Source organism: Mesocricetus auratus, unplaced genomic scaffold, assembly GCF_017639785.1.
Source record: "Mesocricetus auratus isolate SY011 unplaced genomic scaffold, BCM_Maur_2.0 Super-Scaffold_100018, whole genome shotgun sequence".
NCBI classification, from domain to species: domain Eukaryota; kingdom Metazoa; phylum Chordata; class Mammalia; order Rodentia; family Cricetidae; genus Mesocricetus; species Mesocricetus auratus.
Window position 1 is genome coordinate 15,780,224 of NW_024429199.1, and position 27,311 is coordinate 15,807,534.

The 27,311-nt window shown below is 37.6% G+C and overlaps 1 protein-coding gene across 2 annotated transcripts in view; it reads left to right on the forward strand.

Moving 5' to 3' along the window:
- Nkain2 (sodium/potassium transporting ATPase interacting 2) overlaps window positions 1-27,311 on the forward strand; it is a 1,004,696-nt gene that overhangs the window by 425,440 nt on the left and 551,945 nt on the right. For both annotated transcript variants that reach the window (XM_013126789.3, XM_005065768.4), the window contains exon 2: window positions 11,830-11,967. In XM_013126789.3, the coding sequence (XP_012982243.1) occupies window positions 11,830-11,967 (138 nt within the window). The remainder of the gene's footprint in view (window positions 1-11,829; window positions 11,968-27,311) is intronic.

Below are 27,311 nucleotides of genomic sequence, written 5' to 3' on the forward strand. Positions count from 1 at the left end.
AGTTTGGCAATAGAAAATGTTATTTTTTTCAGGAACCATTGCCAGTAAATTACATTAGAAAACTCAGAAGTATTTTCCAGGACTCTGAAAACAGCACTCTCCCACATCCTGATAGTGAATCCTCACAAAATTGTCAAGTGAAAGAAAAATGGATGTAGAAGATCCAGGACCATGTCAATGGGTCAGAATGACAGCTTTTAAGGTATCCAAGGCATCTTTACAATCTCCAGAATCCCGTCTGACATAGATGGGTGATGGTTTATGGGACACCTTATACTTAGCTAATAGATATTGATTGATCTTAGAAAAGGGGTGCTATTATCTTCATTTATATACTCACTCCTGAGTTCTCTGACTCCGACAGATGGCTCTAAATCCATGGTCACACTGATAGCCTTGGACTAAGTGAGTCACAAAACTAAACTAATAAACATGAATATGAAAAGTGACTTATAGGTAGGGAGGATGGGTAGACAGGAACTGTAACAATGGTGTGAAATTCTCAAAGAAAATATGTGTATGAAATTCTCAAAATCTAATTAATAAAAATATTGAATACTGACATATACAACTGTTTTTGCTGCAATTTGTTTCAGCATTGATTAAGTTGGTAAACCTCTATGAATTAAAATCTTCACAGTCATTTCAATGTTTTATATTATAACACATTGGATATACTATTTTATGTAGCTTTTTGTGCATCAATGTAAAGCAAAATTTGATCTTGTGGAAGTTTTATTAACTAGTATTTTGTATTGCTTTATCATCTTAGAATGAGTACACCAATAAACAATTAAACAAATCATGCTTCAGATGAAGTGCAATGCAACAAATACACACATATATAAGTATAACAAAATTATTCCATGTACATAAATACTTTTCATATGAGGTACTATGTATGAATATATATTTTACATGTAGCAAAACAGCATAAACCATGACCTATAGACCAATCATCTTTCCCAATTGTAGACATATAACCTAGCTTAAATTAGTCACTCTAGATTTTTTTGCTTTTTATTTTGTTTGTTTACAGTGCTATATAATAAATCTAAGACCCTTCACATGTTGAGGATGTATTTTACATCTAAGCCATTCCTACAACCTTGCTTCCTTCTCTTTAAAGTGGAGAAAATATTGCCTCACTCATTACATTGTCTGACCTCACCAAATAACACAAGCTGATGAAATGCCTGAAATCATTCTATATGTACTAATGGTAGTATATAAAATGTGTGCATGTACAGAGAACAACGTGTAAAATTTAGCAGCACTTACTGCTTTGAATTTTCAAGTATAACGCATGAAATACATTTAGTAGATTGACAAATTTTATCATTTCTAACCTGGACCAGTTTTCTATGATGTAATAATAGAGGCTGTGAAAGAAAATTAATGCTGACAGAGGCTATCACATCTTACTACATTCACTTTTGTCAATAGGAAAGCAAACACTGTGGCTATCACTTTTCAGAACAGCATCACCAGCTATCTAAAAGACACAGGAGATGTGGCATTTGCCTATACCAGAAAGAAAGCACTTCACTACAAAATCTAAAATGTTCCTACAGCCAACTCAAATGGCATTCTCGTGTATTCCCAGTTAGAATTTCTGAAAAAAAAAAAAACCACCACTGCAGTAGCTGTTGGACATGTTAGCAATATTGATAGCATAGCTCTTTTCATTTCAACCCTTGATTGGCCTTTAGCAGTCAGAGTAAGTGAGGCTGTCATCCCATCTTCCATCCTTATGAAATTGAATTTTATAAAGGAGACGTCACCTAGAGTTTGAGAAATATGATTGACATCTTCCATATAGCTGCCTTGCACTAGTCAAAAAAATAATAACTCTACTCTGAGGCATGTGGTTGTGTGTGGGTTTGTGGAGAAGAGCAGCTCAGAGGAAAGGGAAATGGAGAAGACCTCAACATGCGGGTCACACAGTCACTATGTTGTCCCTATTACCAACAAGAGCATCCAGGATATCACCTTCAATTATGCTAAATATGCAGTGAATACTTAACAGGCACAATTCCAAAAATGGTGGTGGCATTATCCATCCATTGACTCAACTAAAGGAAAGACAGCTAATGGGATGAGGGGGAATGTATCTCAGAAGTATCTTATCTTGAATTCTTAAAACAAATGTATACAAAGGCTCACAAGTACATTTTGAGACAAAACCCGAAAGCTGCCTTAATATTCTTGTCACATAAAGACATGCAATGCATATTTTGGACCCTTTATCTGCTTCTGAGAAAAAAAAAACTACATCTACTTAGTTGACACATCTTAAACTCTCTGTATGGCAACTTTAATATGTTTATCAAGATTTTTTATAAATACTGAGTTTTCTCTATAGACATGTCCTTTACTATAAGAAAGCAAACCCTTATGATAAATGAAAATAAGAACATTATGAGCTATTTCTGTTTTAGTTTTACTGTACCCTTAATGAATACGTTAATCAGTACTAAACAAATATGTGATTCTGTGAAGCTTGGCCACTTTCTCAACTGAGTATCTGTAGATCCTTACTAAAATAGTCATCACCTTCATCTGCTGTGCTGAGTACCAAGCATGTTAACCGCAGACTGGCATTTGTTTATATATACTGGGTGAACACTGGGAAACCTGGAAAAGAATCAGGAATAAATATGTGGAATCATAATGAGGATGTATCTGGTCAGTTTCTTCTGGATCATCTTAGAAGCTTTGTGTATCTCTCCTCCAATTTCTGATATAATATATATCACAATTAAGATGGATTATTCTAGAGAATATGAAGTGTATCTGATGAGCTTGTTGGCGATTCTTATTCCTAAATGTCTTTAAGAGTCAGGACAAGGCTTTGGTTGACTTGGTATTTTTAATATTTCATCACTGATTTAAAAATATATGTTGTAGAATTCCACAGGTGAACTCCTCTAAACCCTGCATAGTTTTCTCTAAATTGTGCATATCTCACTTGTTTTTTTACTGACTTGATTTTGACCTTGTTGACATTGTTCTGCAGAGACTGGAAATTCAAGGTCCAGTGGATATGTAGCTTTTTTGAACTCACACCTGTAATGCACTTTGAGTGACACATGAAAACTCCCTAGAAAAACTGTCATTTTGATATGTTCCGGGTCTTTGAGAGGTTAGTTTCTCACAGAACAAAATTATAGTCTCCACAGAGGAATCAAAGCAATGATATCTCAACTAAATGGGCTTCTCCTATGAATGTGTTACCTCATTTCACATGGTTATGCTGAGATGCTGAACTTGGTAAATGAGTCAGGCTATGAAATTTTGAAATGATTTTAACACGTAACTTCTGATAAGTACATTTGGTTATAGCTTCGTGGGAATATTATTTGCTAACTGCATTGATAGCAGAAAACATCACTTCAACTTTTTTTCAAAACAAAGAGTGAGTCATTATAGGTTTGTGGAGAGATCTGGCACTAGTGAGATTTCTAGAGATCTACAAGGATGATATCAACCGACAATCTAACCAATAGTAGAGAGGCTACCTTAAATGCCCATCCCTGATAATGTGATTGACAACTACCTTTTATGCCATCCTAGAGACTTTATCCAGTGGATGATGGAAGCAGAGGCAGACACCCACAGCTAAACACTGAATGGAACTCCTGGGAGCCAGTTGCAGAGAGGGAGGAATGATGAGCAAAGGGGTCAAGACTGGGCGGGTGAGACCCACAGAAATAGCTCACCTGAACAAGGGGGAGCTCATGAACTCCAGACTGATGACTGAGAGGCCAGCATGGCACTGATCCAGAAACCCTGAACATGGGTGTCAGTTTGGAGGCTTTGGCAATCTTTGGGACCTCGGGTACTAGACCAGTATTTATCTCTGGCATCAGAATGGACTTTGGGATCCCATTCCACATGGAGGGATGCTCTCTCAGCCTGGACACGTGTGAGAGGGCCTAGGCCCTGCCTGGGATGATATGACACACTTTGGAGATCCCCCCCATGAAAGGCCTCACCCTCCCTGGAGAGTGGAGTGGGGATTGGGTGGGGGGTTGGGGGGGTAGGGATACGGGAGAGGAGGGGAAGGAGAGGGAGCTGGGATTGACATGTGAAGCAAGCTTGTTTCTAATTTAATTTTAAAAAATAAGTATAAAAAAACGAATTTCTGACCTATCTGTGAAATTGTCTGTATCATGAATGACACTATTTGTGTGGATGGGATACTAGTAATAATTATGACTATTTTGTAGGATTCATGATGACTCTGTGAATTCAGAAATCATAGACTTCAGACATAAAAATAGATAAAAGTTAATTTTTTGATTTTTAATTTTGTCCCAAAAAGAAAGGACCTTTATATTTGTTTTCCTATTGAATTAGAAAAGCATGTAATGCAGAAGTACATTCCTATCAAAGTATGAATAACATCTTGTAAAGATCTAGTATGTTTAGCTGTCAATAGCTTGAAAAGTAGGACATTTGTGTCTGAATGCGTGGGTTTCTCTATAATCATGATATCGAACATGTTAGGCTTTGTGACAGTTAGTATACTGGTGTATAAAACAAGTATAATATCTGCTAATTTTTGCATAGTTTTAGGGGACACCCTAACTCAAAAACATTAAAGTTCTAATGTGTTTCTTACAGCAAGTGTTGTTTAATTATAATTATTATGATATCAGAATTCAGATAAATTTATCCAATTAGAGTACAGAGCTTTCAAATATGATGCAGAGATGTTAACATAAATCCATAGCATTTTTAAAATCCTCAGTTTCAAATTCAATTAATGTTAATTATTACACATTATACCCTCCCATACACACATTTCTACAATGACCTGTGAACATAGAGAAAAAGAATGGGAAACTTTATGATTTTGTAAGTTTACTTTAATAGGGAAGAATGTTTTTATTTGTGCTCATTTATTAACATGCTGTGTTGCTTTTCACAAGGTTTTTCTGTTTTATTTTTACGCTAGTATAATATGATGTTCATCAGCTTGTCTTTTGATAGCATGAGTGTTGACTATGAAACGGTTTTAAATTGCTATGCAGACTCAACAGCTGTGAGAATAATAAATGATTTTGTCATTATAACAACTAGAATATGAGGTACATATTTAAATTTTTATTTAAATAAAATTATCAAAAGTAGGACCAAACTAAATTAAAAATTCATTACTACACCTCTAAATTTCCTCAGAAAAAATATGTGTTTGCTTTAGTACAAACACAGTGTGTCAGAATTTCAAGTCACAGGAATTATGTTCATTTCTGTAATAAACATAATATTGTTTTCATTTGATTCCTTTGTTTCTACGTTTTACACATGCATATTCATTCACACATAAACATGAGCACACATACTTGTGTGTGGAAGGAATGCTTGAAGCTGGGTGCATGGAGCATACATGGAAACCAAATCTCTCTTTTCCTTTCCTTCAGTTATATTATTTCTGGGCATCCACTCACATCGTCAGGTTTGATGGCAAAGAGCCTTTACCTTTTTTTTTTTTTTTTTATGCAAACAGTGTTCTGCCTGCATGTATGACTGTACGTCAGAAGAGGGCACCAGATTGCGATCCAGATGGTTGTGAGCCAACATGTGGTTGCTTGGAATTGAATTCAGGACCTCTGGAAGACCAGCCAGAGCTCTTAACTACCGATCCATCTCTCCAGCCCTTTTACCTCATGATGATAGCTATGTGGATGCAGACCTTTACAAATAAACGTTCTTTTTATCACAATGGCAATACAAGCAATGTTTGGCAACTGGGTTTTGTTAGTCATTGCCATTTGCTAGTCAGTAGATTTGAGACATGAAGTATTAAGACAGAAAAATAAAATCACTCCTCTACAGCTTCCCTCCACAGAATTTAGATTTTTTTGAGGGATATGTGTCATGGTATTGTTGGTATTCATGAGCAAAAATATAAAAAACATTAAGCCATTTCTAACTGAAATATACTAGCAGTTACAAAAATCAGGAATGATATTTGAGATAAAATACTGGTATGTGAATTTGTATGCAGGCTGAAATATGTGTTAATAGCACCAATCATTGAATGACATTACTCTTCATTTATCCCCATGAAGACTTCATGAGATAATTGGTTACACTCCTCCATTTTGCAGATAAAGAGATAAGATTTATAGAAAATAAGGGAACTACCACGGGCACGCCATGAGTTTGAATTATAATATCAATTTATAACTTTAAAATATGAGATTTCAACCAGGATGTTACGCTGATGTCTCTTCTAATCAAAGCAATGTAGGCCAGTTCTATTTGCTATGGTGTTGTGGAGGTGGGTGTGGTAGTTCTGACTGCGATAATGATGTTGGCAATGGTTAATTTCTTCTTAGTGAAAATCGATTATTTAGAAGAGATAGTTCAATTGAAATAAAAAAATTCTTACTTATGACCCATTGCTGGCAAATAACCAATAATTTTATTCAAGAGTAAGTGAACTCCCATGGGTGAAAACCCTGACCTGAGGTTACTGCCTATTCAATGCAGATGATGTTTAATGTTTATCTTCTTGTGTTATGTGAATAACATTTCTTACTGAGATGGAAATGCTATTTACTTCATATAATGTTTGAAAATGTGTGTTTTCGTTTATTTTGTCCACCACAGGCACAAAAAGAGAAATGATCACCCTGTTTATATGGTGTTTTGTTTTTTTATTTCTGACATTTTGTGATAATCTAAAGACCTCAGTGTCCCAGGTATTTTACAGAGACACAGGAAATCTCTGAGATATTTGTAACTTTATTGAGGTTTAAATTAAAACTATGAGAAACTAGCATGAAAACTCAGGCTATGCATATCTATTGGGGGCAGTTTGGCCTGTAGACATATTAATATAAGTCTGTTTTTTGTATTCACAGTAGTGGCTTCCAAAACTTAGAAGCAAATTAAATACCTAAATTTAAAAAATACCTTAATAAAATACAACAAGGTAGGTTTATGACTGTAGAGTATGCTAATATAGAAAACTTAATGGTAGTCCCCAGAGAAAAAGAATATACAAAGTCATAACCACATTGGAGTTCCATTTATGTAAATAAGTGGAAACTGGATAGCCACATGGTGCAAGTCTATGCCCTTATCCTGACCTCTATATTTTTATTTTATTCCAAAGCTATGCAGTCTACAGTAGTGTTCCATGTCTGTACAGATGGCCTTTGAAAAAACAGAATGAGACTTCTTGGCTCCTCCAAAGTGTTGAAATATTTAAGGAAAACGATGTCACATTTATATTCTGAAGCAAGGAAAAAGTCTTTATTATAGTGTCATAGAAAGAACTACATTTTAGGCACATTGTAGATACAAAAATGACAAATAATATTTCCTCAATTTTGTTGTTGAATTTTAACACAAAATAGAAATGTGTTAGCAATATATCAGTCCAAATAGGGATTTCTACCATGCACAATAAGGAAGACTATTAACATCATCACTCATATTGGTGATCAAAGATTAGCCCCTAATTTGTTAAAAATAAAAACTCTATAATGAATGGGCCAGCATGATTTGTGTGCCAAGTAATTAAAGGTAATAAATTATACATTTATAATAGACTATTGTATAAAAGGTAAATGGAAGGACCAAAATTTATGTGTAAGAAAGATCTAAATACAAAAGCTTTTTACACTTGATGTTTATGTGAAAATAAGACAGTGAAGTAAACAATAGTACTGTGTTTTTCAAGGCCAATTCCTTCCATTTATGTATCAGATTATTTGAAGGACATCAGGTAACTGCATTTGAAAGCACCCCATGGGCAAAACCAGAATACCAGTAAAATTGCATTAAAGGAAGCAATAAATGAAATACAACCAAAAAGGCAAATCATGACTTTTGCTTTCACCAAAGATAATATCACAAACTCAAAGTATGGTTGAAGATTCTCTGCATTATACCAAAATAAAAGAGGTAATAAAATAGCATATTTTCTATCACCAGTATAGTGCCTACAACATAACACTAGGATATATGTTGTGTGTATGTGTGTGTGTGTGTGTATGTGGTTGCTTGTGTAAGTGTATGTGTGAGTGTATGTGCTTGCATGTATGTATGTGTATGTGTACATGTACCTTGTATGTCTGTGTGTGCATGTGTGTATGTACATGTGTATATGCCTGTGTGTGCTTGCCTGAGTGTGTGTGCATGTGCGTGTGTGTATCTATGTGTGTGGTTGTGTGTATGTGTACGTGTGTGCATGTGTGTGTCTTTGTGCGTGTGCCTGTGTGTTGCTATGTGCATGTTCCTTATGTTTGTAGCTCTGTGTGTGTGTGTAGGTCAAAGGTCAATGTTGGATGTCTTTCTCGATCACTTTCCGAACTTGCTTTTTTTTTTTTAGATGGTCCTCTCATTGAACCCGGAACTTGCTGATTTGCATAGAGTGTTGGCCAGCAGGGCCCCAGATTTTTCATGTCTCCACCTCTCCAACAATGAGATACTATATTTAGTTTCCAATACTACTATTGGGACCACAGGATAATCAGAAGTGATAAATCTTAAAATCTTTAATCTAGATCGTCTGACAATCATGTTTATGTTCTTGGATTTGTAAATGACTGAGGAGGGGTGTGTATGTATCCAGGATATCAGGGGGTTTAGACAATATCTTATTCTTACATATACTACTTTCTGATCGATGAAATTTGAGGAAAAACTGAACTATGCCTAAAAATTGTCAGTGTCACCCATTTTAGACTTACTGAATGGCTTCCATCTTCAGTGTAGCTTTAAATTATAGCACCTGTAATAAGGTTATTTATTATGTACAGTATAACAATGAAAAAGAGAGGGAGAGGGAGGGAGGGAGGGATGATGGGAGTGAGGGAGAGAGAGAGAAAAAGAGAGAGAGGGGAAGAGAGAGAGAGAGTAAAACATCCTTTACATGATTTTTCTGTCTTCATAATCTCATGAGGAAGAAGCTATTAGTTCTGTCATGATGAACATAATAAATACTGTTAAATTTTCATTTTAGCCTTGCAAACTTAGCAAGTACATCATTGTTTGCGTGTTTTTATAATTAATGATAGCAGTATGATCTTCTTGTGTAATTGGTCCATTTGTTCAGAAATTTCCCACTGCTTGACTGATATGCTCTGTGCTTTTCTCCTGCTGTGTTCCCACAGTTATGGTGCTCAAAATACAGAGTTCAGATTTTTCTTGCTGTTGTCTTTCATTTTTGTTTACCATTTATTCATAAGCAAAGACAAGGAAGCCTGGTGTGGGAATGAGCTTTCATATACATTACCAGGCGCTGTTCTGTCAGAAGAACTATTTAATTTTTGGTACTTTTTATGCAGGCACTCAAGGTGCATTCAACATTGCTCTGCGTCACAGATAGATTTCATTTATCTTGCTAAATACTTGAAATAGCTAAAGGAATGTTTCAGCTTCTTGGAAAGTACTTTGTATATGAAGCTGCTATATTCAAGCTCGACAGACATTTGTGGTCATTAGCCAATCAGGATATTGTATCGCTTATCTGGCGCTATAATGGATTTAGCATATGCAGGGAACCACAGCCTAGGTCATCATCATCATCATCATCATCACCATCATCATCATCAACCCTTCCTCCTTTCCCTCCTCTTTATTTTCCCCTATCCCTGCAAAGATACAGCAACACAATCTGTTTAAGTTGGCTTCTAACAATTACAGTCATTGAATGGTTCACACTTTGCTTTAGGAAATGGGGCTATTATACCAACAGGTTTTGGGAATCTCTTTTCTCTTTCAAGTCCCCAAGAGGAAGTCTGTTACTTAGCTAAAGAAGTAAAGTGGGAATGATGCCCATTCCAGAAGTCTTCAGCCTAAACCATATGTACAAATTTTAAACTTAAAAATGCATACAGGTAACATTATATGGAATAAAAGGCTGTATTTATGTAGTTATGAACACGCACAGGAAAAAGAGACCATGAATTTGTGAGAGAGCAAGGGGGTACATGGGAGGGGTGAAATAGAGTAAAGAGGAGGTGGAAATAATTTATTTATGCTATAATTTAAGGAATACATGAAATATGCATTATAGAGAATGGATGTCTGTGTACACATTCATGGATTTCACATATGTGCCACTGTGCATATACGGAAGTCAGGGCACAATTCTTGGGAAAGAGTTTTCTCCATTCTGCTGTTAGCTTAGTGGATCTAACTCCAGTCATCAGGCTTGCACAATTAGCTTTTTTTTTTTTTTTTTTTTTTTTTTAGTTTTGTAGACTAGGCTGGCCTCGAACTCACAGAGATCCGCATGTCTCTGCTTCCCGAGTACTGGTATTAAAGGCATGTGCCACCACCACCCGGGTTACAATAAGCACCTTAACCTTTTGAGCCTTCTCACTAGCCTCATATGTATTTATTTGAAAATCAGATTTCCCAGTTTGAGATTCACTATTTCTTACTGGTGACAAATATTATGAAAGCATAATGATATAAGTAAGTTGTAAGGGAATTTTTATTAATTAAATTTAATTTATTTCTTTATTTTACATTCAGACCACAGTTTCCCCTGCCTCCTCCCCTCCCATTCTCTCTCCCAACATCACCTCTGACACCCACATCCAATCCTCCTCCTTTCTATTCAGAAAGGGGCAGGCTCCCATGAATATCAACAATACATGACACACTAAGTTGCAGTAGCACTAAGCACCTCCCATTGTATTAAGACTGCTCAAGGCAACCCATTATGGGGAATAGGTTTCCAAGAGCCAGCCAAAACACTTTGGCTAGCTTTTGGAAGTTGGAGGATTTTTAAATTACCATGTCATTTGAAATCATGGCTGAGTTTTCCCGAGTCTTAGTGTGGAACATTGAGACCATTTGCAATATTTTTCTCTGAACAATGAGTTTATGATCAGTCCACCTGAGGACAGGCAAGAAAGCTGATAGGCTGTTTGTTTTGTTTCACTAATGAAGGATTTGCCAGCAATCTGGTTTCACTATCTGGTGTAAAAATGATATTTATTTCAGAGCTATTTACAATTTGTTACTGTTATTTTGTTGTTGTTATTTCTATCTTCTCACTGCTTAAAATTCTTATATGTTCTAATTACAAACTGCAGAGCATAGATTAAATGCTCTTGCTTTAAAAAACAACAATGCTACTTTCTTGTTTTCTTTTTCACATTCTTATTTCCCTTTTGACCCTTCTTTTACATTGCCTGTATAATAAAAATGTGGTTGCTTTATAGCTCTACACTGTTAGGACTGAAAGTGCCCTTCCCATCTGTTGAAGTTCTTCACATTAGAGAAGGGTGTCAGACACTCTGAGAAGAAATGATTCATGTAACTTGTTTGGTTGTAGATCTTCCAAAATCTCAGTGACTCCTGACTTTCTTTTATTCCTCTGTATCAACTCCCCTTGTGAATACTCAACTTACAGAGTGACATTTGAAGAGATCCAAACAATCCCTGCATGGGGACTTGCTTACCTTTCTGGTTGATAACTTCAAATGATTGATAGTGAATATAACGATACCGTGTGTGTGTGTGTGTGTGTGTGTGTGAGAGAGAGAGAGAGAGAGAGACAGAGACAGAGAGAGACAGAGACAGAGACAGAGAGACAGAGAGACAGAGAGAATGAGATTGTGCAAATGACATCTTATAAATAGTGCTTGGTGCCTCCACAGAATCATCCCTTAAAGGTGAATGGCTCTCTGTGGATACTCAGATGGTGAATGGTGTTCTTTTGCAATAAGACTGTAAAAAACATCACCACATACAATAGCTGAGTTATACTTGCTAATTACAATGTCATACCGATCCTTTCATCTTTGACTCTTTTGTGCTGACCTATTCCATCCTCTTTTGCTGTTCTAGGTTTGTGTGCTGGAGAGGCAAATATTTGATTTCCTTGGATATCAGTGGGCACCTATCCTTGCAAATTTTGTACATATTATCATCGTCATCCTTGGTTTGTTTGGAACTATTCAATATAGACCTCGTTACATAACAGGAGTAAGTATTCTGCCTGCATTTATCTTCTTTACTCAACTGGAGAAAGATATGCAACCTACAGAATTCCTGCAAACTAAATATATACCCTAATTTAATGGTAGTATGTTCTTAAATCATGTGTTTATTTTCCTAGTTTCAGACGACATCAGTAGTAATTGAGTTTGATAATGGATATAATCATATTGTACTTTCATTAATTGCACATTGGGCAAATGGTTTCATATAATTACAAGCAGAACCATGATCCTATGTTTCTAAATTACCATTGTGGCCTCTGAATTAAGAAAATTTAATAAGTTTTTTTCTCATTTAAAACAATCCTAGCTCAAGAATTAGATAAACATAGCTTAAAACCACCATAAACAACTATATACTACTGATGTGAAATTTTCAATGCACATTAGGGAGAGTGTTTAAACTAGTTGGATGCTAGAATATTTTGGACCATTGTCTCTGTGTTTCCTGTAATTCTTATTTTGGCTCAGAAGAAGTATTTTGCATTACTATTCAAGTAAAACTTATTTAACATAAAAGTGAAGTTCAACTGTGTTCCAGTTGCTATGGGAACCATAGCTTCAGATTTCTGCTATCCTTCTTCATTAATGTAGGGTTCTTTTGTTTGTTGTTTTCTTTTCTTTATATTTTTTATACTTTTTTATTTTAATAGAATATTTTCTCATTTTACATACCAATCCCAGTTCCTATTTCTTCCCCTCCTCCTATTCCCCCCACCTTCCCACCACCCCACCTCCCTCCACTCCTCAGAGAGGGTAAAGCTTCCCATGGGGAGTGACCAAAGTCCTGCACATTACTCTGAGGCAGCCAATCTATGTTGAGCAAGTCACCCCTCCAAAGAGAATGGGCTCCAAAAAGCGAGTTCAAACACTAGGGATAAATTCAGGGGCCCCATAGACTGCCCAACTGTCACCCACATTTAGAGGGCATAGTTTGGTCCTATACAGGTTCATTCTGGAGTCAGTGAGCTCCCACTAGCTTAGTCCAGCTGTTTCTGTGGGTTTCCCCAAAATGGTCTTGACCCTGTTGCTCATATTATTGTTCCTCCTTCTCTTCCATAATGTAGGGTTGTTTATTTTTGTTTTGCCTTTTTTCCCCAAGTTTAAGTTTTCTTTGTTCTATTCTATTTTTGAAAAGGACAAATGTATAGGGACTTATTTTAAATGTTAAAACTAGTTTGTGGTTGATGTCTGTTAGTACAGCTGGAGATGGGCCTCCTTAAACTCACATCACCAGGGCCTCTCACGTTATATGAAACTTTCTTCTCATACAAGGTGCCCTTGTCTAGCCAGTAAAGTACTCTTGTGCATAGATGAGACTCACTGGACCCCAGACAAGAATGTAATGAAGATGCATCCGAAAGGTTCAGTGTCCTAAAGAAGCAAGAGAAGTCCACAGTCCATGCATCCAGGAATATGTTCTGTGAAAGGGCATGCAATATGTATAACAAGGTAGTGATAATCCACAATGTAAAAGGTGTTCTGTTAAAGGGTAAAACTTTTCTATATTTAAGTTATGATAGTATTGCCCATTTGAGAAGTTCATACAAATATACAAATTATTTTTATCAGTTTCACCTCCATTGCTCTCTTTGCCAACTAGTTTTCCTGTGTTGGTGCATGTGCGTATGTGTGTGTGGGGGGTGGTGGTATGTGTGTGTGTGTGCGCATATGCCCATGCCAGTGAGTTTAATTAGGGTTGCTCCCATGACCATAGTTGAGGAATATTTACTGGTGCTAGGGTGCCTTAGCAGTGACTGTACTACCACCTGAAGGAAACGATTCCCCTTCTCCAGGCATGCATTGAAGTCTCATAACTTCTCAAGGAGGGGTGGGACTTCTTAAGCCCTTACATCATCAGTGATAGAATGTTGATGGCCCAAGCTTGGACAGATCCGGTGCAGGTAACTGCAGCTGCTATGAGTTCATGAATTCAATGACTAACAATTATAGAAACACCTGGTATAACACGTTTCCTCATCTTCCTCCTCCTCTTACACTCATTTTTCTCCTTCTCATGTTTCTTGGTTCTAGGAGTAAGTGACATAAAAATTCTGGTTAGGGTTGAATACTTAACAGTTGCCACGCCCACTGCTCAGCCTGTGTCCGAGAATGTGCAGTGGGTGTCAGGGATTGACAACACAGAGACCCCAAAGGCTCCTCAAGAAGGCTCTCTTTTATTCCTACTCTAGCTGGTTATTATATACCCTGACACCAGAGGTGGAGGTGGGTGGGTCTGAAGAGGTGGTTACTCTTTGGAAAAGGTCAAGGACAGGGTGGTTCCTGTGGGCAAGCCCTTTTCAGGAACTTATTGCCCTGGGCATTGTATTGTTTTTAGTAAACATTGTCTTACAACTGCCTGGTCCCAGGCTGATGGGGAAGTGGGTCTCTGGCCAAGGTCTGTTGTCCCCACAAACAGTCATTTACTCTCAGCACTTGGGTTCATTTTGTGTCTCTAAGTTAACTTCTGCTTACTTACTCCAAGTTGAAGCTTCTGTGGTCAAAGCTGGGAGCAGCACAGTCTATGGATACAAACATAAATTATTAGGGGACATTTCAACAACATGTGCTTTTAGCAAAAACAACTTTAGTAATCTCTCTCCTAGAACCTATGAGTTCCCTAGTCAATGGCATTGGAACAGGTTTACAATATATGGAATGCATTGCCTCATGAGGAATGCGACTCATATTCAATCAGAAAGATTCAGTTATTCTAATAACTATGCCACTATTGTACCAGTAAGTGTATCTTGTCTGTCAAATCAGTACAGCAACATGCCAAGTCTACATCTGTTAAGATTATGGATGACTCTTCTCTTCCAACAGCTGGCATCTCACTTTCTAGCACAGTGAATACTAGATAGGAAAGAGGGCGCTTGGTTTATTTTTCTGTGTCCTACACTCAAAGTAAACAGTATCTTGAAAAATATGATCTTGCAGTCAAACTATGATGGGAAACCAAGAACAGTGACAATAGCCTGTATATTTTTGGTTGCCTCTTGTACCTCTCTAACCAACAACAACTCATAGAGCTGTGTCTCTCATTTAGCAGTGAATTTTGGTCTAATTACTGATGGCTTCTGGAAGCAGAATTATCCACTCATGTAGTATAATTTCATCCAAATTATGATTTTTAAAGTTTTCTTTAAAAAATAAGGTACAATTTCAGTTAGTTGTTGAAATTACAGGTTTCCATATAATAAGTTTCTTTTTTTATTTTTTTTATATTTTATTTTCCAGTTTAAATTTAGATAAGAAACAAGGTTGCTTCGCAAGTCAGTTCCAGATCCCTCTCCCATTCCCTCCCCTCCTCCCGTGCCCTCCCCCCAACCCCCCCATTATCCCCTCAGTCCCCCAGGGAGGGTGAGGCCCTCCATGGGGGTGTCCATAGTCTGTCATTTCATATAGGGCAGGGCCTAGACCCTTCCCCAAGAGTTCAGGGTGAGAGTGCACCTCACATTGTTCTATGGGAGTCCAAAGTCCATGTGTATACTTGGGATGGGTACTGATCTGCTGCCCAAGACTCAATAGATTCCCTAGTAAGTTTTCATAATTTTGGTTAACTCTGTCTCCCATACATTTCTTTAACTCCTCACCAAACCAATTTGATATAAGGTAGGGACTACAGTACATGGCTAGGAGTGGACCACTGAAGTTAAAATATCAAGGTTGAAATCTTGCCTCTAACAAGTTATTTCTGACTGTGTCCAAGATTGTCTCATCCAGATTCAATAGTTTTTCTTGAAAACAGAAGCATCGGTTATATTTTTCTCATAATGTTTTAGTTGATCTACTATCAACTATGAAGGAAAAATCTGACTCTGTGCCCTTTTGTCATATTATTCTTATGATTAAAGTTGCTTTGTGTGTCAGGTAGTGGTGGCTCACTACTTTAAATCCTAGCACTAAGGATGTAGAGGCAGGTGGATCTCCGTGAACTCAAGGACATCCTGGTCTACAGAGTGAGTTCCAGGACATCCAAGAGAAACCCTGTCTTGAAAAAAAAAAGCTGCATTGAATATCATTAGATAAATATCACATCTGTATTTATGAATAAATACCTGAGATGAAAACCAAAATGTCTGAACAATTTGAAAATGGAGAGGGAAGTCTTAGGTAAGCAGTATGATAGTTTATGAGATACACTTATCACAACGCTGAGTCTTCAAAGGTGTTTAATGCAAATTAGCTATAACATTTTCTTTATTACTGTTCAAAAGTAATACTAAATAAAACATTGTAGCTGTAGTCTAGGAAGGAATGTAAAGCGCTGATTAAACTGTTTTCTGTGCTTTTCATTGCAAGTACTTTGAGACTATTCTGGATTCAATTATAATCTTCCCTTAATTTTTAGATCTTTGTCAGGTTGTGTGTTATACCAAGTTGAAACCCTGCTGAGGTTCTGTGTCACAAGACCCTCATCTGCTTTCTTACAGGCAGCACTCTGGTGTTGCTTGATGTTTTTTGTTCTTTTGGCTTTTTGGGGGGGGGCACCACCCAGCACCCATAATAAATACATGGAGGCTTGTTTTTAGTTATGAATGTTTGGCCTTAACTTGGCTTGTTTCTTGCTAGCTCTACTTAACTTAAATTATCCAATCTACCTTTCCCTCTGGGTTTTTATCTTTCTCTTATGTAAAGTTTTATTACTTCTGTATATCTGACTTTCCTTCTTACCCCATGACTGGCTGGCTTGGTGACCCCTGATATCCTTGTCATCATCGTCGTCGTCGTCGTCGTCGTCGTCGTCGTCGTCGTCCTCCTCCTCCTCCTCCTCCTCCTCCTCCTCCTCCTCCTCCTCGCCCTCCTCCTCCCTCCTTCTATTTATACTCTCTGCCTCCCATCCCACCCCCAGCCTTGCTCCTGCTCTTTATGAGCCACCAGGTAAGTTTTAGACAAGTACAGTAGCGCAGCGTCACAGCGTTAAACAAATGCAGTATAAACAAAAGTCACACATCTTAAAATACTATTCTACCACGCCCTGGGTTTGACGTTTTCTGGAGACACTGCCTTACACCAAGAATCATTTGCCCGTTGTTGATGATAAATTTCTATACTGTGACTCAGCAAGTTCTGGGTGAGAAACTTAACCTGAAAGTCCTGCTTAGAATTCATTTTTTCTTTAGCCTATTGCTCTCTTATCTAATATCATGTCATAGTTAGCTAAAACGCTGAAAATAGTTCTGACAACCGCTTTTTTGACAATACTCTTAATTAGATCAGCATGTCTACAGGTGTTCCATCTATGTTCTCAATTCTCTCAGGTTCTGACCATGACCAGTCTTCTCAGTATTTATCATGAATTATTCCTATAGCCCTAAAACACAAGTTTCTTGCTGTTTTTGCCATCTCTACTAACAGTCCCTTCTCTTCTCTTCTCTTCTCTTCTCTTCTCTTCTCTTCTCTTCTCTTCTCTTCTCTTCTCTTCTGCTCTCTATTGGGTTTTCTCAAAACCAACACTACGGCTTTTGGAGTTGTATTTTATCACTTTATTTTTAGTAATAATTTTTAAAGTTATTCATTTCTGTATAATTTCTATGACTGAGGGTATAAAAGTGGCTTGAGAAAAGTAGGGACATAGTATAAAAATGGAATAAAATTACAGTTTTTCCAAAGAAGACAAAGAAATTTCGGTTGAAAGAAGCTAAATTAGAATCTTAATGATAGAAATTCTATTTCATGAAACATCTAGAGAAGAAAAGTCCATGATTGAAGGCTGTAGCTGACAATGACGCATTGCCTGCAGTCAAGACGTAAGACTTAGGTCATTACAATGACATTTATTAAATTCTTTTCTTTCAAAGAAGTAGCCCTTTGTGACTTTTATATTTGCCATTTTGTATTCTTTATCAGTCATTCAATTAAGCAAAATTATAATTTCATTCCTGACATGCTATAGGCAATGTTATGTTTTATTTACATGTGTACTGATGAAACACTTTGAAAATTGAAATTTTAGCGTGTATCATCATATAATTTTAAAGTTTTTGATATAGTATGAAATTATAAACATACTCCACTGTACATTTAAACCTTCTTAATTTTAATGATTACATCTTTTATCCCATGTTTTACTATTATAAATTATACATTGTTCTCTATGAAAATACTCTTGTGTTTATTTTTGAATTATTCCTTAGGAGAAATGCATAACAGTAAAAAGTATATGAGAGTTTCATATCCCCAACTGTAGCAAAAAAATCCTGTGGCCAGCATGTACACTGCACCCTTTTGCTAGCTCTGACCAACAAGTGGCCTCATATTTGATATGGAAAATTTGTTACTTTTTAAAATTCTATTTATCTTTAATGAAGTCAATTTTTTGTTTGATTATTATTTATTTTATTTTATTTGAGTAATAAAATTGGGATGACCATTCAATTTTTTAAGCAAGAAAGGATGCAGTGCACTAAAATAATAATATTTATCAGTGTCCAATCCATGCCAGTTCTCCTAGTTATGTTCCTCTACAAATCCCACAGAAGTCATATTACCCTGACGTGTGCGACATGCAAAGGTATATGCATAGGGAACAGTGGAGGCAGGCTGCTGATCCTTGTGTCCTGACGGCTGAGCCGAACTTGTAGCCATCATGCATGTGTCATATGTTTTAACTTCCTTAACTGTGCTTTCTTAATGAGAGCATGCTAAAGAAAGAGAGCCCTGCCATGATGGGCAAAACATGGGTGTGATATGTTGATTACAGGACCAAATGACAAATCCAAGACCCCTTTTGCAAATCTCTTGGATATAGCAGTTTGGAAGATTTATAGCTATGTAATGAATCTGAAAAAGCATAATGAGTGTGAGGAAGAAAAGGAATTCTGCACTTCTGGTATGCATTAACCGCTATAATCAGCTATGCTATTATTTTTCATTATTCACGGAGACCATCAACAAGCACTGTTGAGGACTACTTACTGGGTCTATTTTCAAGTAATTTGCTTTTCAGCTGTAATGATGTTGCCTCCCAAAAAAATATTTGCACTCCTTGAGATCATTTTGAGAAGTTATTATTCTATGCTCAAGTAGATACTTCCTTGCTTTTATTAAAAAAAAGTCAGAAAAAGAAAGCTATCTAGAAGAAAACTTATTACACTTAAAACTGTGTGCTTCCTGTGTTTCAGACAGACAATCAGTGTAGATTAGTAACAAGGAGTCTCTTAAAGCAGAATCAAATTAACAATATAACTAATGATGTGAGTAAGTATTTTGGCATAGGCCTAGGAGGAGGACAAAGAATACAGCATTACATGTCTAATGGGTTTGGCCTGTAGTCCTAAATAAAGATAATAATGCAGCATTGTGAATGCAGTTTATCCTCTCAGGAACATTTACTTCTGAGAAAATGTGAGTCACTTATTGTATGAGAAGTTACTTTATGGTGTCATGTTAGCATTGGGCTCTGACTTAAGATTTTTAGTGTTACTTATAATGACTACAATTTGACAATCAAAATGCTCATTTTTTAATCTCTTCATATTTTTGCAATGAAGTTTAAAAATATATTTGTGGAGTTAAAAACTATTTTCTAAAATAAAAAAGTAATAATTTTGTAGATCTTTAAAACAGTTTATAGCACAGGGTTTATATTAAAACAAGAGCATTTTCTTACCCTCTCTTTCCTCTTTCTACATTCGACATTTAGAAGTGTGTGTGTTTACTTGATTCTACATTTAGGTGTGTATTGGGTCTTACTGTCTGAAAGCAATGCAAGCCTCAGGCTTATGATCATTCTGTCTCAATGCAAGGACTGGGAATACAGGCATGTACCACCATAGTATAGTACCTGGTAGAGACTGCCAACAACTACTTTGATATAACACATTTTGAGTCACAATTTGTTCTTAGTTTTTTTTTTCTCCTGGTTTTTGACTAGTTTTATTTTTATTTATTTATTTAAAATTTTTTTCATATGTTTTTTATTTAACTTTTTACACATGTCACTTTCAGTTCCCTCTCCCTCCCTTCCTATCCCACCCTCTAATCCTCCCAACCCATCACCCCCACTTCACCCCCCTCCACTCCCCAGGGAGGGCAAGGGCCTCCATGAGGGATTTTCAGGGTCTGTTTCCAATTTAAATAAAAAATCTAAAATTTCTATACAATGGAATCCCAGCTCCCTCCTCTCCCTCCTCTCCCTCCCCTCCTCCAAAGGCCCACTACCAACCCCCTTAGCCAGCGACCCAATTCCCACTGCATTCCCCAGGGAGGGTAAGGCCCTCCATGGGGGCATATCTGTCGTTTCATTCAGGGAAGGGCGTAGACCCTCTCCCAAGAGTCCAGACTGAGAGAGCATCCCTCATTGTAGGATGGGCACACAAGTTTAATAGTATGCCAGGGATGATTACTGATCTACTACCCAAGGCCCCATAGATTGCCTAGGCCTCCACACTGACACACACATTCAGGGGGTCTGGATCATTCTCATGCTGGCCTCCCAGCTGTCAGTCTGGGGTCCAAGAGGTCCTCTTTGTTCAGGTCAGCTGTTTCTGTGGGTTTCACCAGCCCAGTCTTGACCCCTTTGATCGTCACTCCTCCCTCTCTGTCACAGGGTTCCAAGAGTTCAGTTCAGTGTTTAGCTGTGGGTGTCTGCCTCTGCTTCCCTCCCTCATTAGTTGAAGGTTCTAGGATGGCATTTAAGGAAGTAGTCGAACTCATTATCAGGGAGGGGCATTTAAGGTAGTCAGTCAGTTAGTTTGCCAGTTGGTGTGATCCTTGTAGATCTCTGGAAATCTCACTAGTGCCAGATCTCTCCTCAAACCTATAATGATTCCCTCTATTATGGTATCTCTCCTTCTGCTCACTTCTATTCTTCCCTCGGCTAAAACTTCCTGGTCCCCCATGTCCTCCCCTCCCCTCCGCTTCTCCCCCCCCCTTTTTCCCCCTCCCTTTCCCCTCCTCCTATGCTCCCAATCTGCTCAGGAGATCTTGCCTCATTCCCCATCTCTGGGGTACCATGCATGTCTCTCTTAGGGTCCTCCCTGTTTCCCAGACTCTCTGACAGTAGGATTGCAGTCTGGCCTTCCCCTGATCCATGTCTAAAATCTATATATGAGTGAGTACATACCATGTTTTTCTTTTTGTGACTGGGTTACCTCACTCAGGATGGTTTCTTCTAGTGGCATCCATTTGCCTGCAAATTTCAAGAATCCATTGTTTTTTTCTGCTTAATAGTACTCCATTGTTTAAATGTACCACATTTTTTGTATCCACTCTTTTTTTTTCATTTTTTATTTTAATTTTAAATAGCTTGTTTTACATGTCAATCCCAGTTCCCTCTCCCTCCCCTCCTCCCGCACTCCCCTCCCCCCCACCCTCCCACCCTATTGCCAAATCCTTCCACATAGGGAATATCTCCAGTCTGTCACTTCACTCTGGGTAGGGTCCAGGCACTCCCCTAAGAGTCCAGGCTGAGAGAACATCCCTCTTTGTGCTATAGGCACATGATGACTGTTTGTATTCCAGGGATAGACACTGATCCACAACTCAGGGCCCCATAGGTTGCCCAGGCCTTCTTGCTGACACTCACATTTGGGGGGTCCAGATCAGTCCTATTCTGGCCTCCCCACTGTTAGGCTCTGGGGTCCAAGAGCTCTCCCCTGTTCAGATCAGCTGTCTCTGCTGGTTTTGCCAGCCCAATCTTTGCCAATTTGCTCATCACTCCTCTCTCTCTGTCACTGGGTTCCTTGGGTTCAGTTCAGTGATTAATTGTGTGTTTGCCTCTGCTTCCATCAGTCACAGGATAAAGGCTCCCGGATGGTTATAGACATCAAGTTCATTATCAGGAGTGGGCATTTGAGGTGGTCTCTCCACTATTGCTTAGCTTGCCAATTGGTGTTATCCCTTTAGATCACTCGAGGTCACTCTGGTGCCTGATCTGTCTTCTATCCTATGATTCCCTCTTCCCCCTATTCTACCCCCACCCACTCAACTTCCTGATCCCCCATGACCAACTCTCTTCCTCTTCACCCCCTCTCTTCTTCCCAGCTCCCACTCCCCCCCCCACCCCTCGCCGTGTTCCCCATCCATTCAGAGGATCTTGTCTCAATCCTCTTCTCTTGGGTACTACGCATATATGCATATCTTTTAGGTTCTTTCCTGTTTCCCAGACTCTCTATCAGTGGAAGTGCAGACTGGCACTATCCTGATCCATGTCTAAAATCCATATATTAGTGAGTACATACCATGTTTGTCTTTTTGCGACTGGGTTGTATCCACTCTTCAGTTGAGGTTGCTTCCAGGTTCTGGCTATTACAGATATTGCTGCTATAAACATAGTGGAACAGATGCCCTTGTTGTATGAATTTGCATCTTTTGGATATATGCCTAAGAGTGGAATAGCTGATTCTTGTGGTAGATTGGTTCCCATTTTCCTGAGGGATCTCCATACTGGTTTCCAAAGAGGCTGTACGAGTTAGCACTCCCACCAGCAGTGGAGGAGTGTTCCCCTTTCTCCACATCCTCTCCAGCATAAACTGTCATTGGAGTTTTTGATTTTAGCCATTCTGACAGAAGTAAGATGGTATCTCAGAGTTGTTTTGATTTGCATTTCTCTGATAGCTAGGGATGTTGAGCACTTTCTTAAGTGTCTCTCAGCCATTTTAGACTCCTCTATTGAGAATTCTCTATTTAGTTCTGTACCCCACTTTTTAACTGGATCCTTTGGTGTTTTGGAGACTTGCTTCTTGAATTCTTTGTAAATTTTGGAGATCAGCCCCTCTGTCAGATGTAGGGTTAGTGAATATCTTTTCCGATTCTGTGGGCAGCCTTTTTGTCTTATTGACTGTGTCCTTTGCCTTACAGAAGCTTCTGAGTTTCAGGATATGCCATGTATTAATTGTCGACCTCAGTGACTGTACTACTGGTTCAGAAAGCTGTCTCCTGCACCAATTCCTTCAAGGGTACCTCCCATTTTCTCTTATAAGAATTTCAGTGTTGCTGGATTTATGTTGACATCTTTGATCCATTTGGACTTAAGTTTTGTGCGTGGTGATAGACATGGATCTATTCGCATTCTTGTACATGCCAGCATCCAGTTCTGCCAGCACCATTTGTTGAAGATGCTTTCTTTCTTATTTTAAATGACAAAATATTTCATTTTTAATATACCTGCAACATTTTTCATTGCATTTATTGATAGATATTCATTCTGCTTTTGCTTTGAAAAGTGGGCATGTGCCATAGATGTCCCACTTAGCGCTGATCAATCCACCCAGTCATGATTATCCATATTAATTCCTAACTACTGCAAAAGAAGTTTCTTTGATGAAAACCAGTATAAGAGCTGCACTAGTCTATGAGCATAAAGATGGATAATAGTTCAAGGATAGAGTGATATTGTGTCTATTTAACAGCATAGCAGTTCTCCCCTACCGCCCTTGACCTACCCAGCTGCAACTTCTTGGCCCAGTTAACAGTATGAGGCATGAGTTACATCTTATGGAGAAAGCCTGAGAGCCAATCAGAAAGTAATTGGTTACCATTATAAGTTACTCCTAGTGTTGCACCTGAGGCAAATCTTGCCAGGCTTGCTGTCACAAAGCTTGCAGCACTCACAGCTACTTAGAATGTTGATGACTGTTCTTCCCCAGCAGCCTGCATAGCACCTTCCAACACTGAGGAAACTAGCCAAGAAGGATGAAACTCCCAGACCAGTATCAACTTGATTCCATGTCCTATAATCAAAGCATGTGTTGTCTGCAGGAATAAAGTCTTACCATTAAGTCTTGGTTTGCAATGAAAAGCAATGGCAGAATTCTGCATTGTTTTATGGGTCTCTGAGATCCTTTTGACTGGGGACTGAACTGCGACCAGGAGTCTTAGAGTCAGGTTTTTCCCGTTGAAGTATCCTGATAACCTCTAAAAGTGTTTTTTATTATGCACTTGATATATTATTTGTAGTGAAGATGTAAAGATATCATTTTATTCTTTAAAAGTAGTGTTAGTGTCTCCAGGAGTCTAAATATATTTCACTGTTAAACCCCCAGTTATTCTGCATACAGAGTAATTCTGTGTTATTTCTTAGATATGTCTTGCAAGAAGGTCACTTGGTAAGGTATGCATTATATTAATTGTAATTATATCAGAAGATTTTAATAAAATCTATAACTCACAATTACCTGAAGCAAACATTCAGAGTGTAGAATTTGTGGGGCAATGATTTGTTGGTGAGTGAAAGCAGACTTAATATTTTTATTTAAAAAATTCGACTTTTGTAGCCGACTAGCCTACCTATGCAGAGGTGTGATGGCTTGGTTTTGTGTGTGTGTGTGTGTGTGTGTGTGTGTGTGTGTGTGTGTGTGTGTGTGTTGGGGGGTGTTTCTTTATTTTGGCAACATAGTCATTGTTTAGTCTTGTTTCTTGGCATCTATCATTCAACACATGGCTGTATGTCCTATCAGAATTCATAGACCTCCAGTTAACCGATATTCGAGAATCTGAGTCCTTAGTGCTTTTTAGTAGAACATTAAATTTAGTGATACTCAGTACTTTTATACAAAGTTCTGTTAAGAATGTACTATTTGTGGACAGTTGCTTAAAGGAGAAGGGGCCCATTTTACCTGTCAGACCCACTGTAACAGATGTTAGTTAAACTTTTATGTATGTACTGTAGTAGTCTGATGATTAACATCATGGGATGCATATAAACAATATACCGTCAACTTCCAGTGAATAACTGTGTAGTAACATGTCTGTTCCACTTGGTATTCATTATGAGAACTTTTGTGGAAGCATTGACATAAGCAGATGAATAAAAAGATTCTACCTCTTCATTGAATGCTGAGAATGGCTGTACTTTTTTGTATACTGGGTTGATTGGGTCAAATCAATTACATTTATATTTTGGCTGCTAAGTTGTGGTACCCTTAGTCTCACCTTGTCCATAGGAGGATGCATCTAAAGACACAAGCAGTCACCTGAAACCATACAAAATAGCAAATACCTAATAAATGTGCCATGAAAGATTTTTACTTATTAAGTAGGTAAAGAGAACCTTTTTCCTTAGAGGAGAGGACTTGAAGCTTTACTTTGTTGTATTGAAATTGCCAGCATCAGTGTCCTTATTGAAGAGAACAGGGGTTATTTAAACACAAGCACTACCAGGGGTTATTATTTAATCTGAGAATGCAAGTGTTACTAAATGACTAACAGTTGTTTAGCTGGACAAAGGAACGATTCATAATCCAGGAAAAATGGACTAAGGTGATATGTCATTCATCATGCTACTGAGCATGACACACAAGTTAGAATATGTGATTTGTGTATTTCTGGAATTTTTCATTTAATATTTTCAGATTGCTATGACTATAAGTAATGTAAATCAGTGGAAGTAAAACCAAAGATGTGTAGAGACACAGTTACATTAGGATTGCATTTTTGACTTGCCAAGTTTTTCAGATCAAACATTGAAGCCTATTTTATTTTGTTCTCATAAGAATAGGCCTTACAGTGTGTGAGGGTATGCTCACTGGTTGCACCCATCTTAACAAGGTTGAGGCCTTGTCCAACTTTCAAGTATGATACACTCTTGTAAGCACACATATGTGTCAGTTAATTATTTTATTGTGCATATATTATAACATGACACAGATTCTGTGGATTCAACATTGAAAAGACCAAAGTCTAAGCTCTGATGGGAATGAGGGAACACATGGACAACAGACATACATTCATCATCATCATCATCATCATCATCATAACAACAACAACTGTTTTCCTCAGGAGATAATGAAATGCAATAAAAGAGTTAAATACTGATGATTTTATGTTTTATGTACATATTTTTTGGTTATTTTAGATGAACCTTTGGTTCATTTGGAATGTATTTTTATTATTTCATTTTATATGTGTTATCAGAAATATTTTCTTTGTTCTGTGTATGCTAGAGTTTCTATTGGATTGATTCCATGAAGTTTCTGTGCATATAGCCACAGCTGTTGTGAGTTCATAAGTGAAACAGGCATGGCTTATGCAAAAGTATTTCACCATCTCCTCCCCAGTCTCTGGATCTCACATTCTTTTGGTCTCCTTTTCTTGTTTAGCCGCTATCACTCAGTTTCCTATTCTTGGCACTTTAACTGTTAGGCATTTCTTCATTGATGCTGCTCACTGCAGCACGAAGATTCTCTGACCAAGGCTGAGAGTACCCTAGGACTATAAGATATGAACACAGTTATTTACAAGGGAGAGTCTTAACCCTTACAAGGAGGCAACTACAGTAGATAGTCACTGGAGTAGGAATAAACATTCTGTCTTAAAGTTGTGGAAAGCGGTAGGTTTCCCACATTCCAGTGGATGGACTCACATCTGTGAACATGTGGCTAGCACTAGCTGGTCTTAGTTGACTACTTTAAAAGAAGACATTAAGTTTAGAAGTGACATATTAGGGGATAAGAGAAGAATTTTAGGGGTAACTAGGATATACATGATTATATTTCATTGTATAGTTCTCAGGAAGAAACATTTAAAACTACTTTTGTTTATATAGCTGTCTTGCATCGTTGCATAGAGTAAAATATTGTTACTATACCATTTAATTGTTATACATAAAAAAGAAAAATGCATATTCCAGTAATGAACCTGAGAAAGGCATACAGAAAGGGAATGTATCTAAATAAGAAAAGCAATAAAGGAAAACATAAATTGAAAGGAATACATTCTCAAAGCCCTAACTATTATAGATCATTTAATTATCACTTGAAAATGCATGCCCCCACTTTGTCATGCACACACACACATGTTACTTTTTTATCCTAAGTCTACTGTCATACATGCCATTTTATCTAATTTTTTGCTTGCCATTTTTTGTGAATTTTAATTTTAAATTACTAGGCTGTTCTTTCAGGCTTTCTTGACCACTTTGACCAAGGAATTTCGATTTACTAAAGCATTCCTAGTTTCTGGGTTTCCTAAGTAAGAAGAAGTTATACTCTACATGCTATAAAGTCTTTCTATATTTTTCCTTCTAAGATATTTATTGTTTAATACTCTTATATTTAACATTTAGATCATGGTGGGATGCATTTTACTGTTTAATTTTTATCTGGAGCCAAAATTGTTTTCTTTTCTATGAGCATCAATTAATACCACCATTTATCATTTGAATGATTTTTATTATTTGATCCAGTGTTCCAGTAGTTCAAGCTTGCTTCACACTGGCTATGTCGCTGAGGCTGGCCTGAGAGGATCGTCTTGTCTCTGATAAATACTATAACTCTGCTGGTTCATTGGCTCACACAAAGAAATTTCCAAGTGTCTCTTGGTTTTTAAAGAAAAACTCTCACAGTTACTGTTTAATATTAGGTTCAAATATATTTCACATTTATT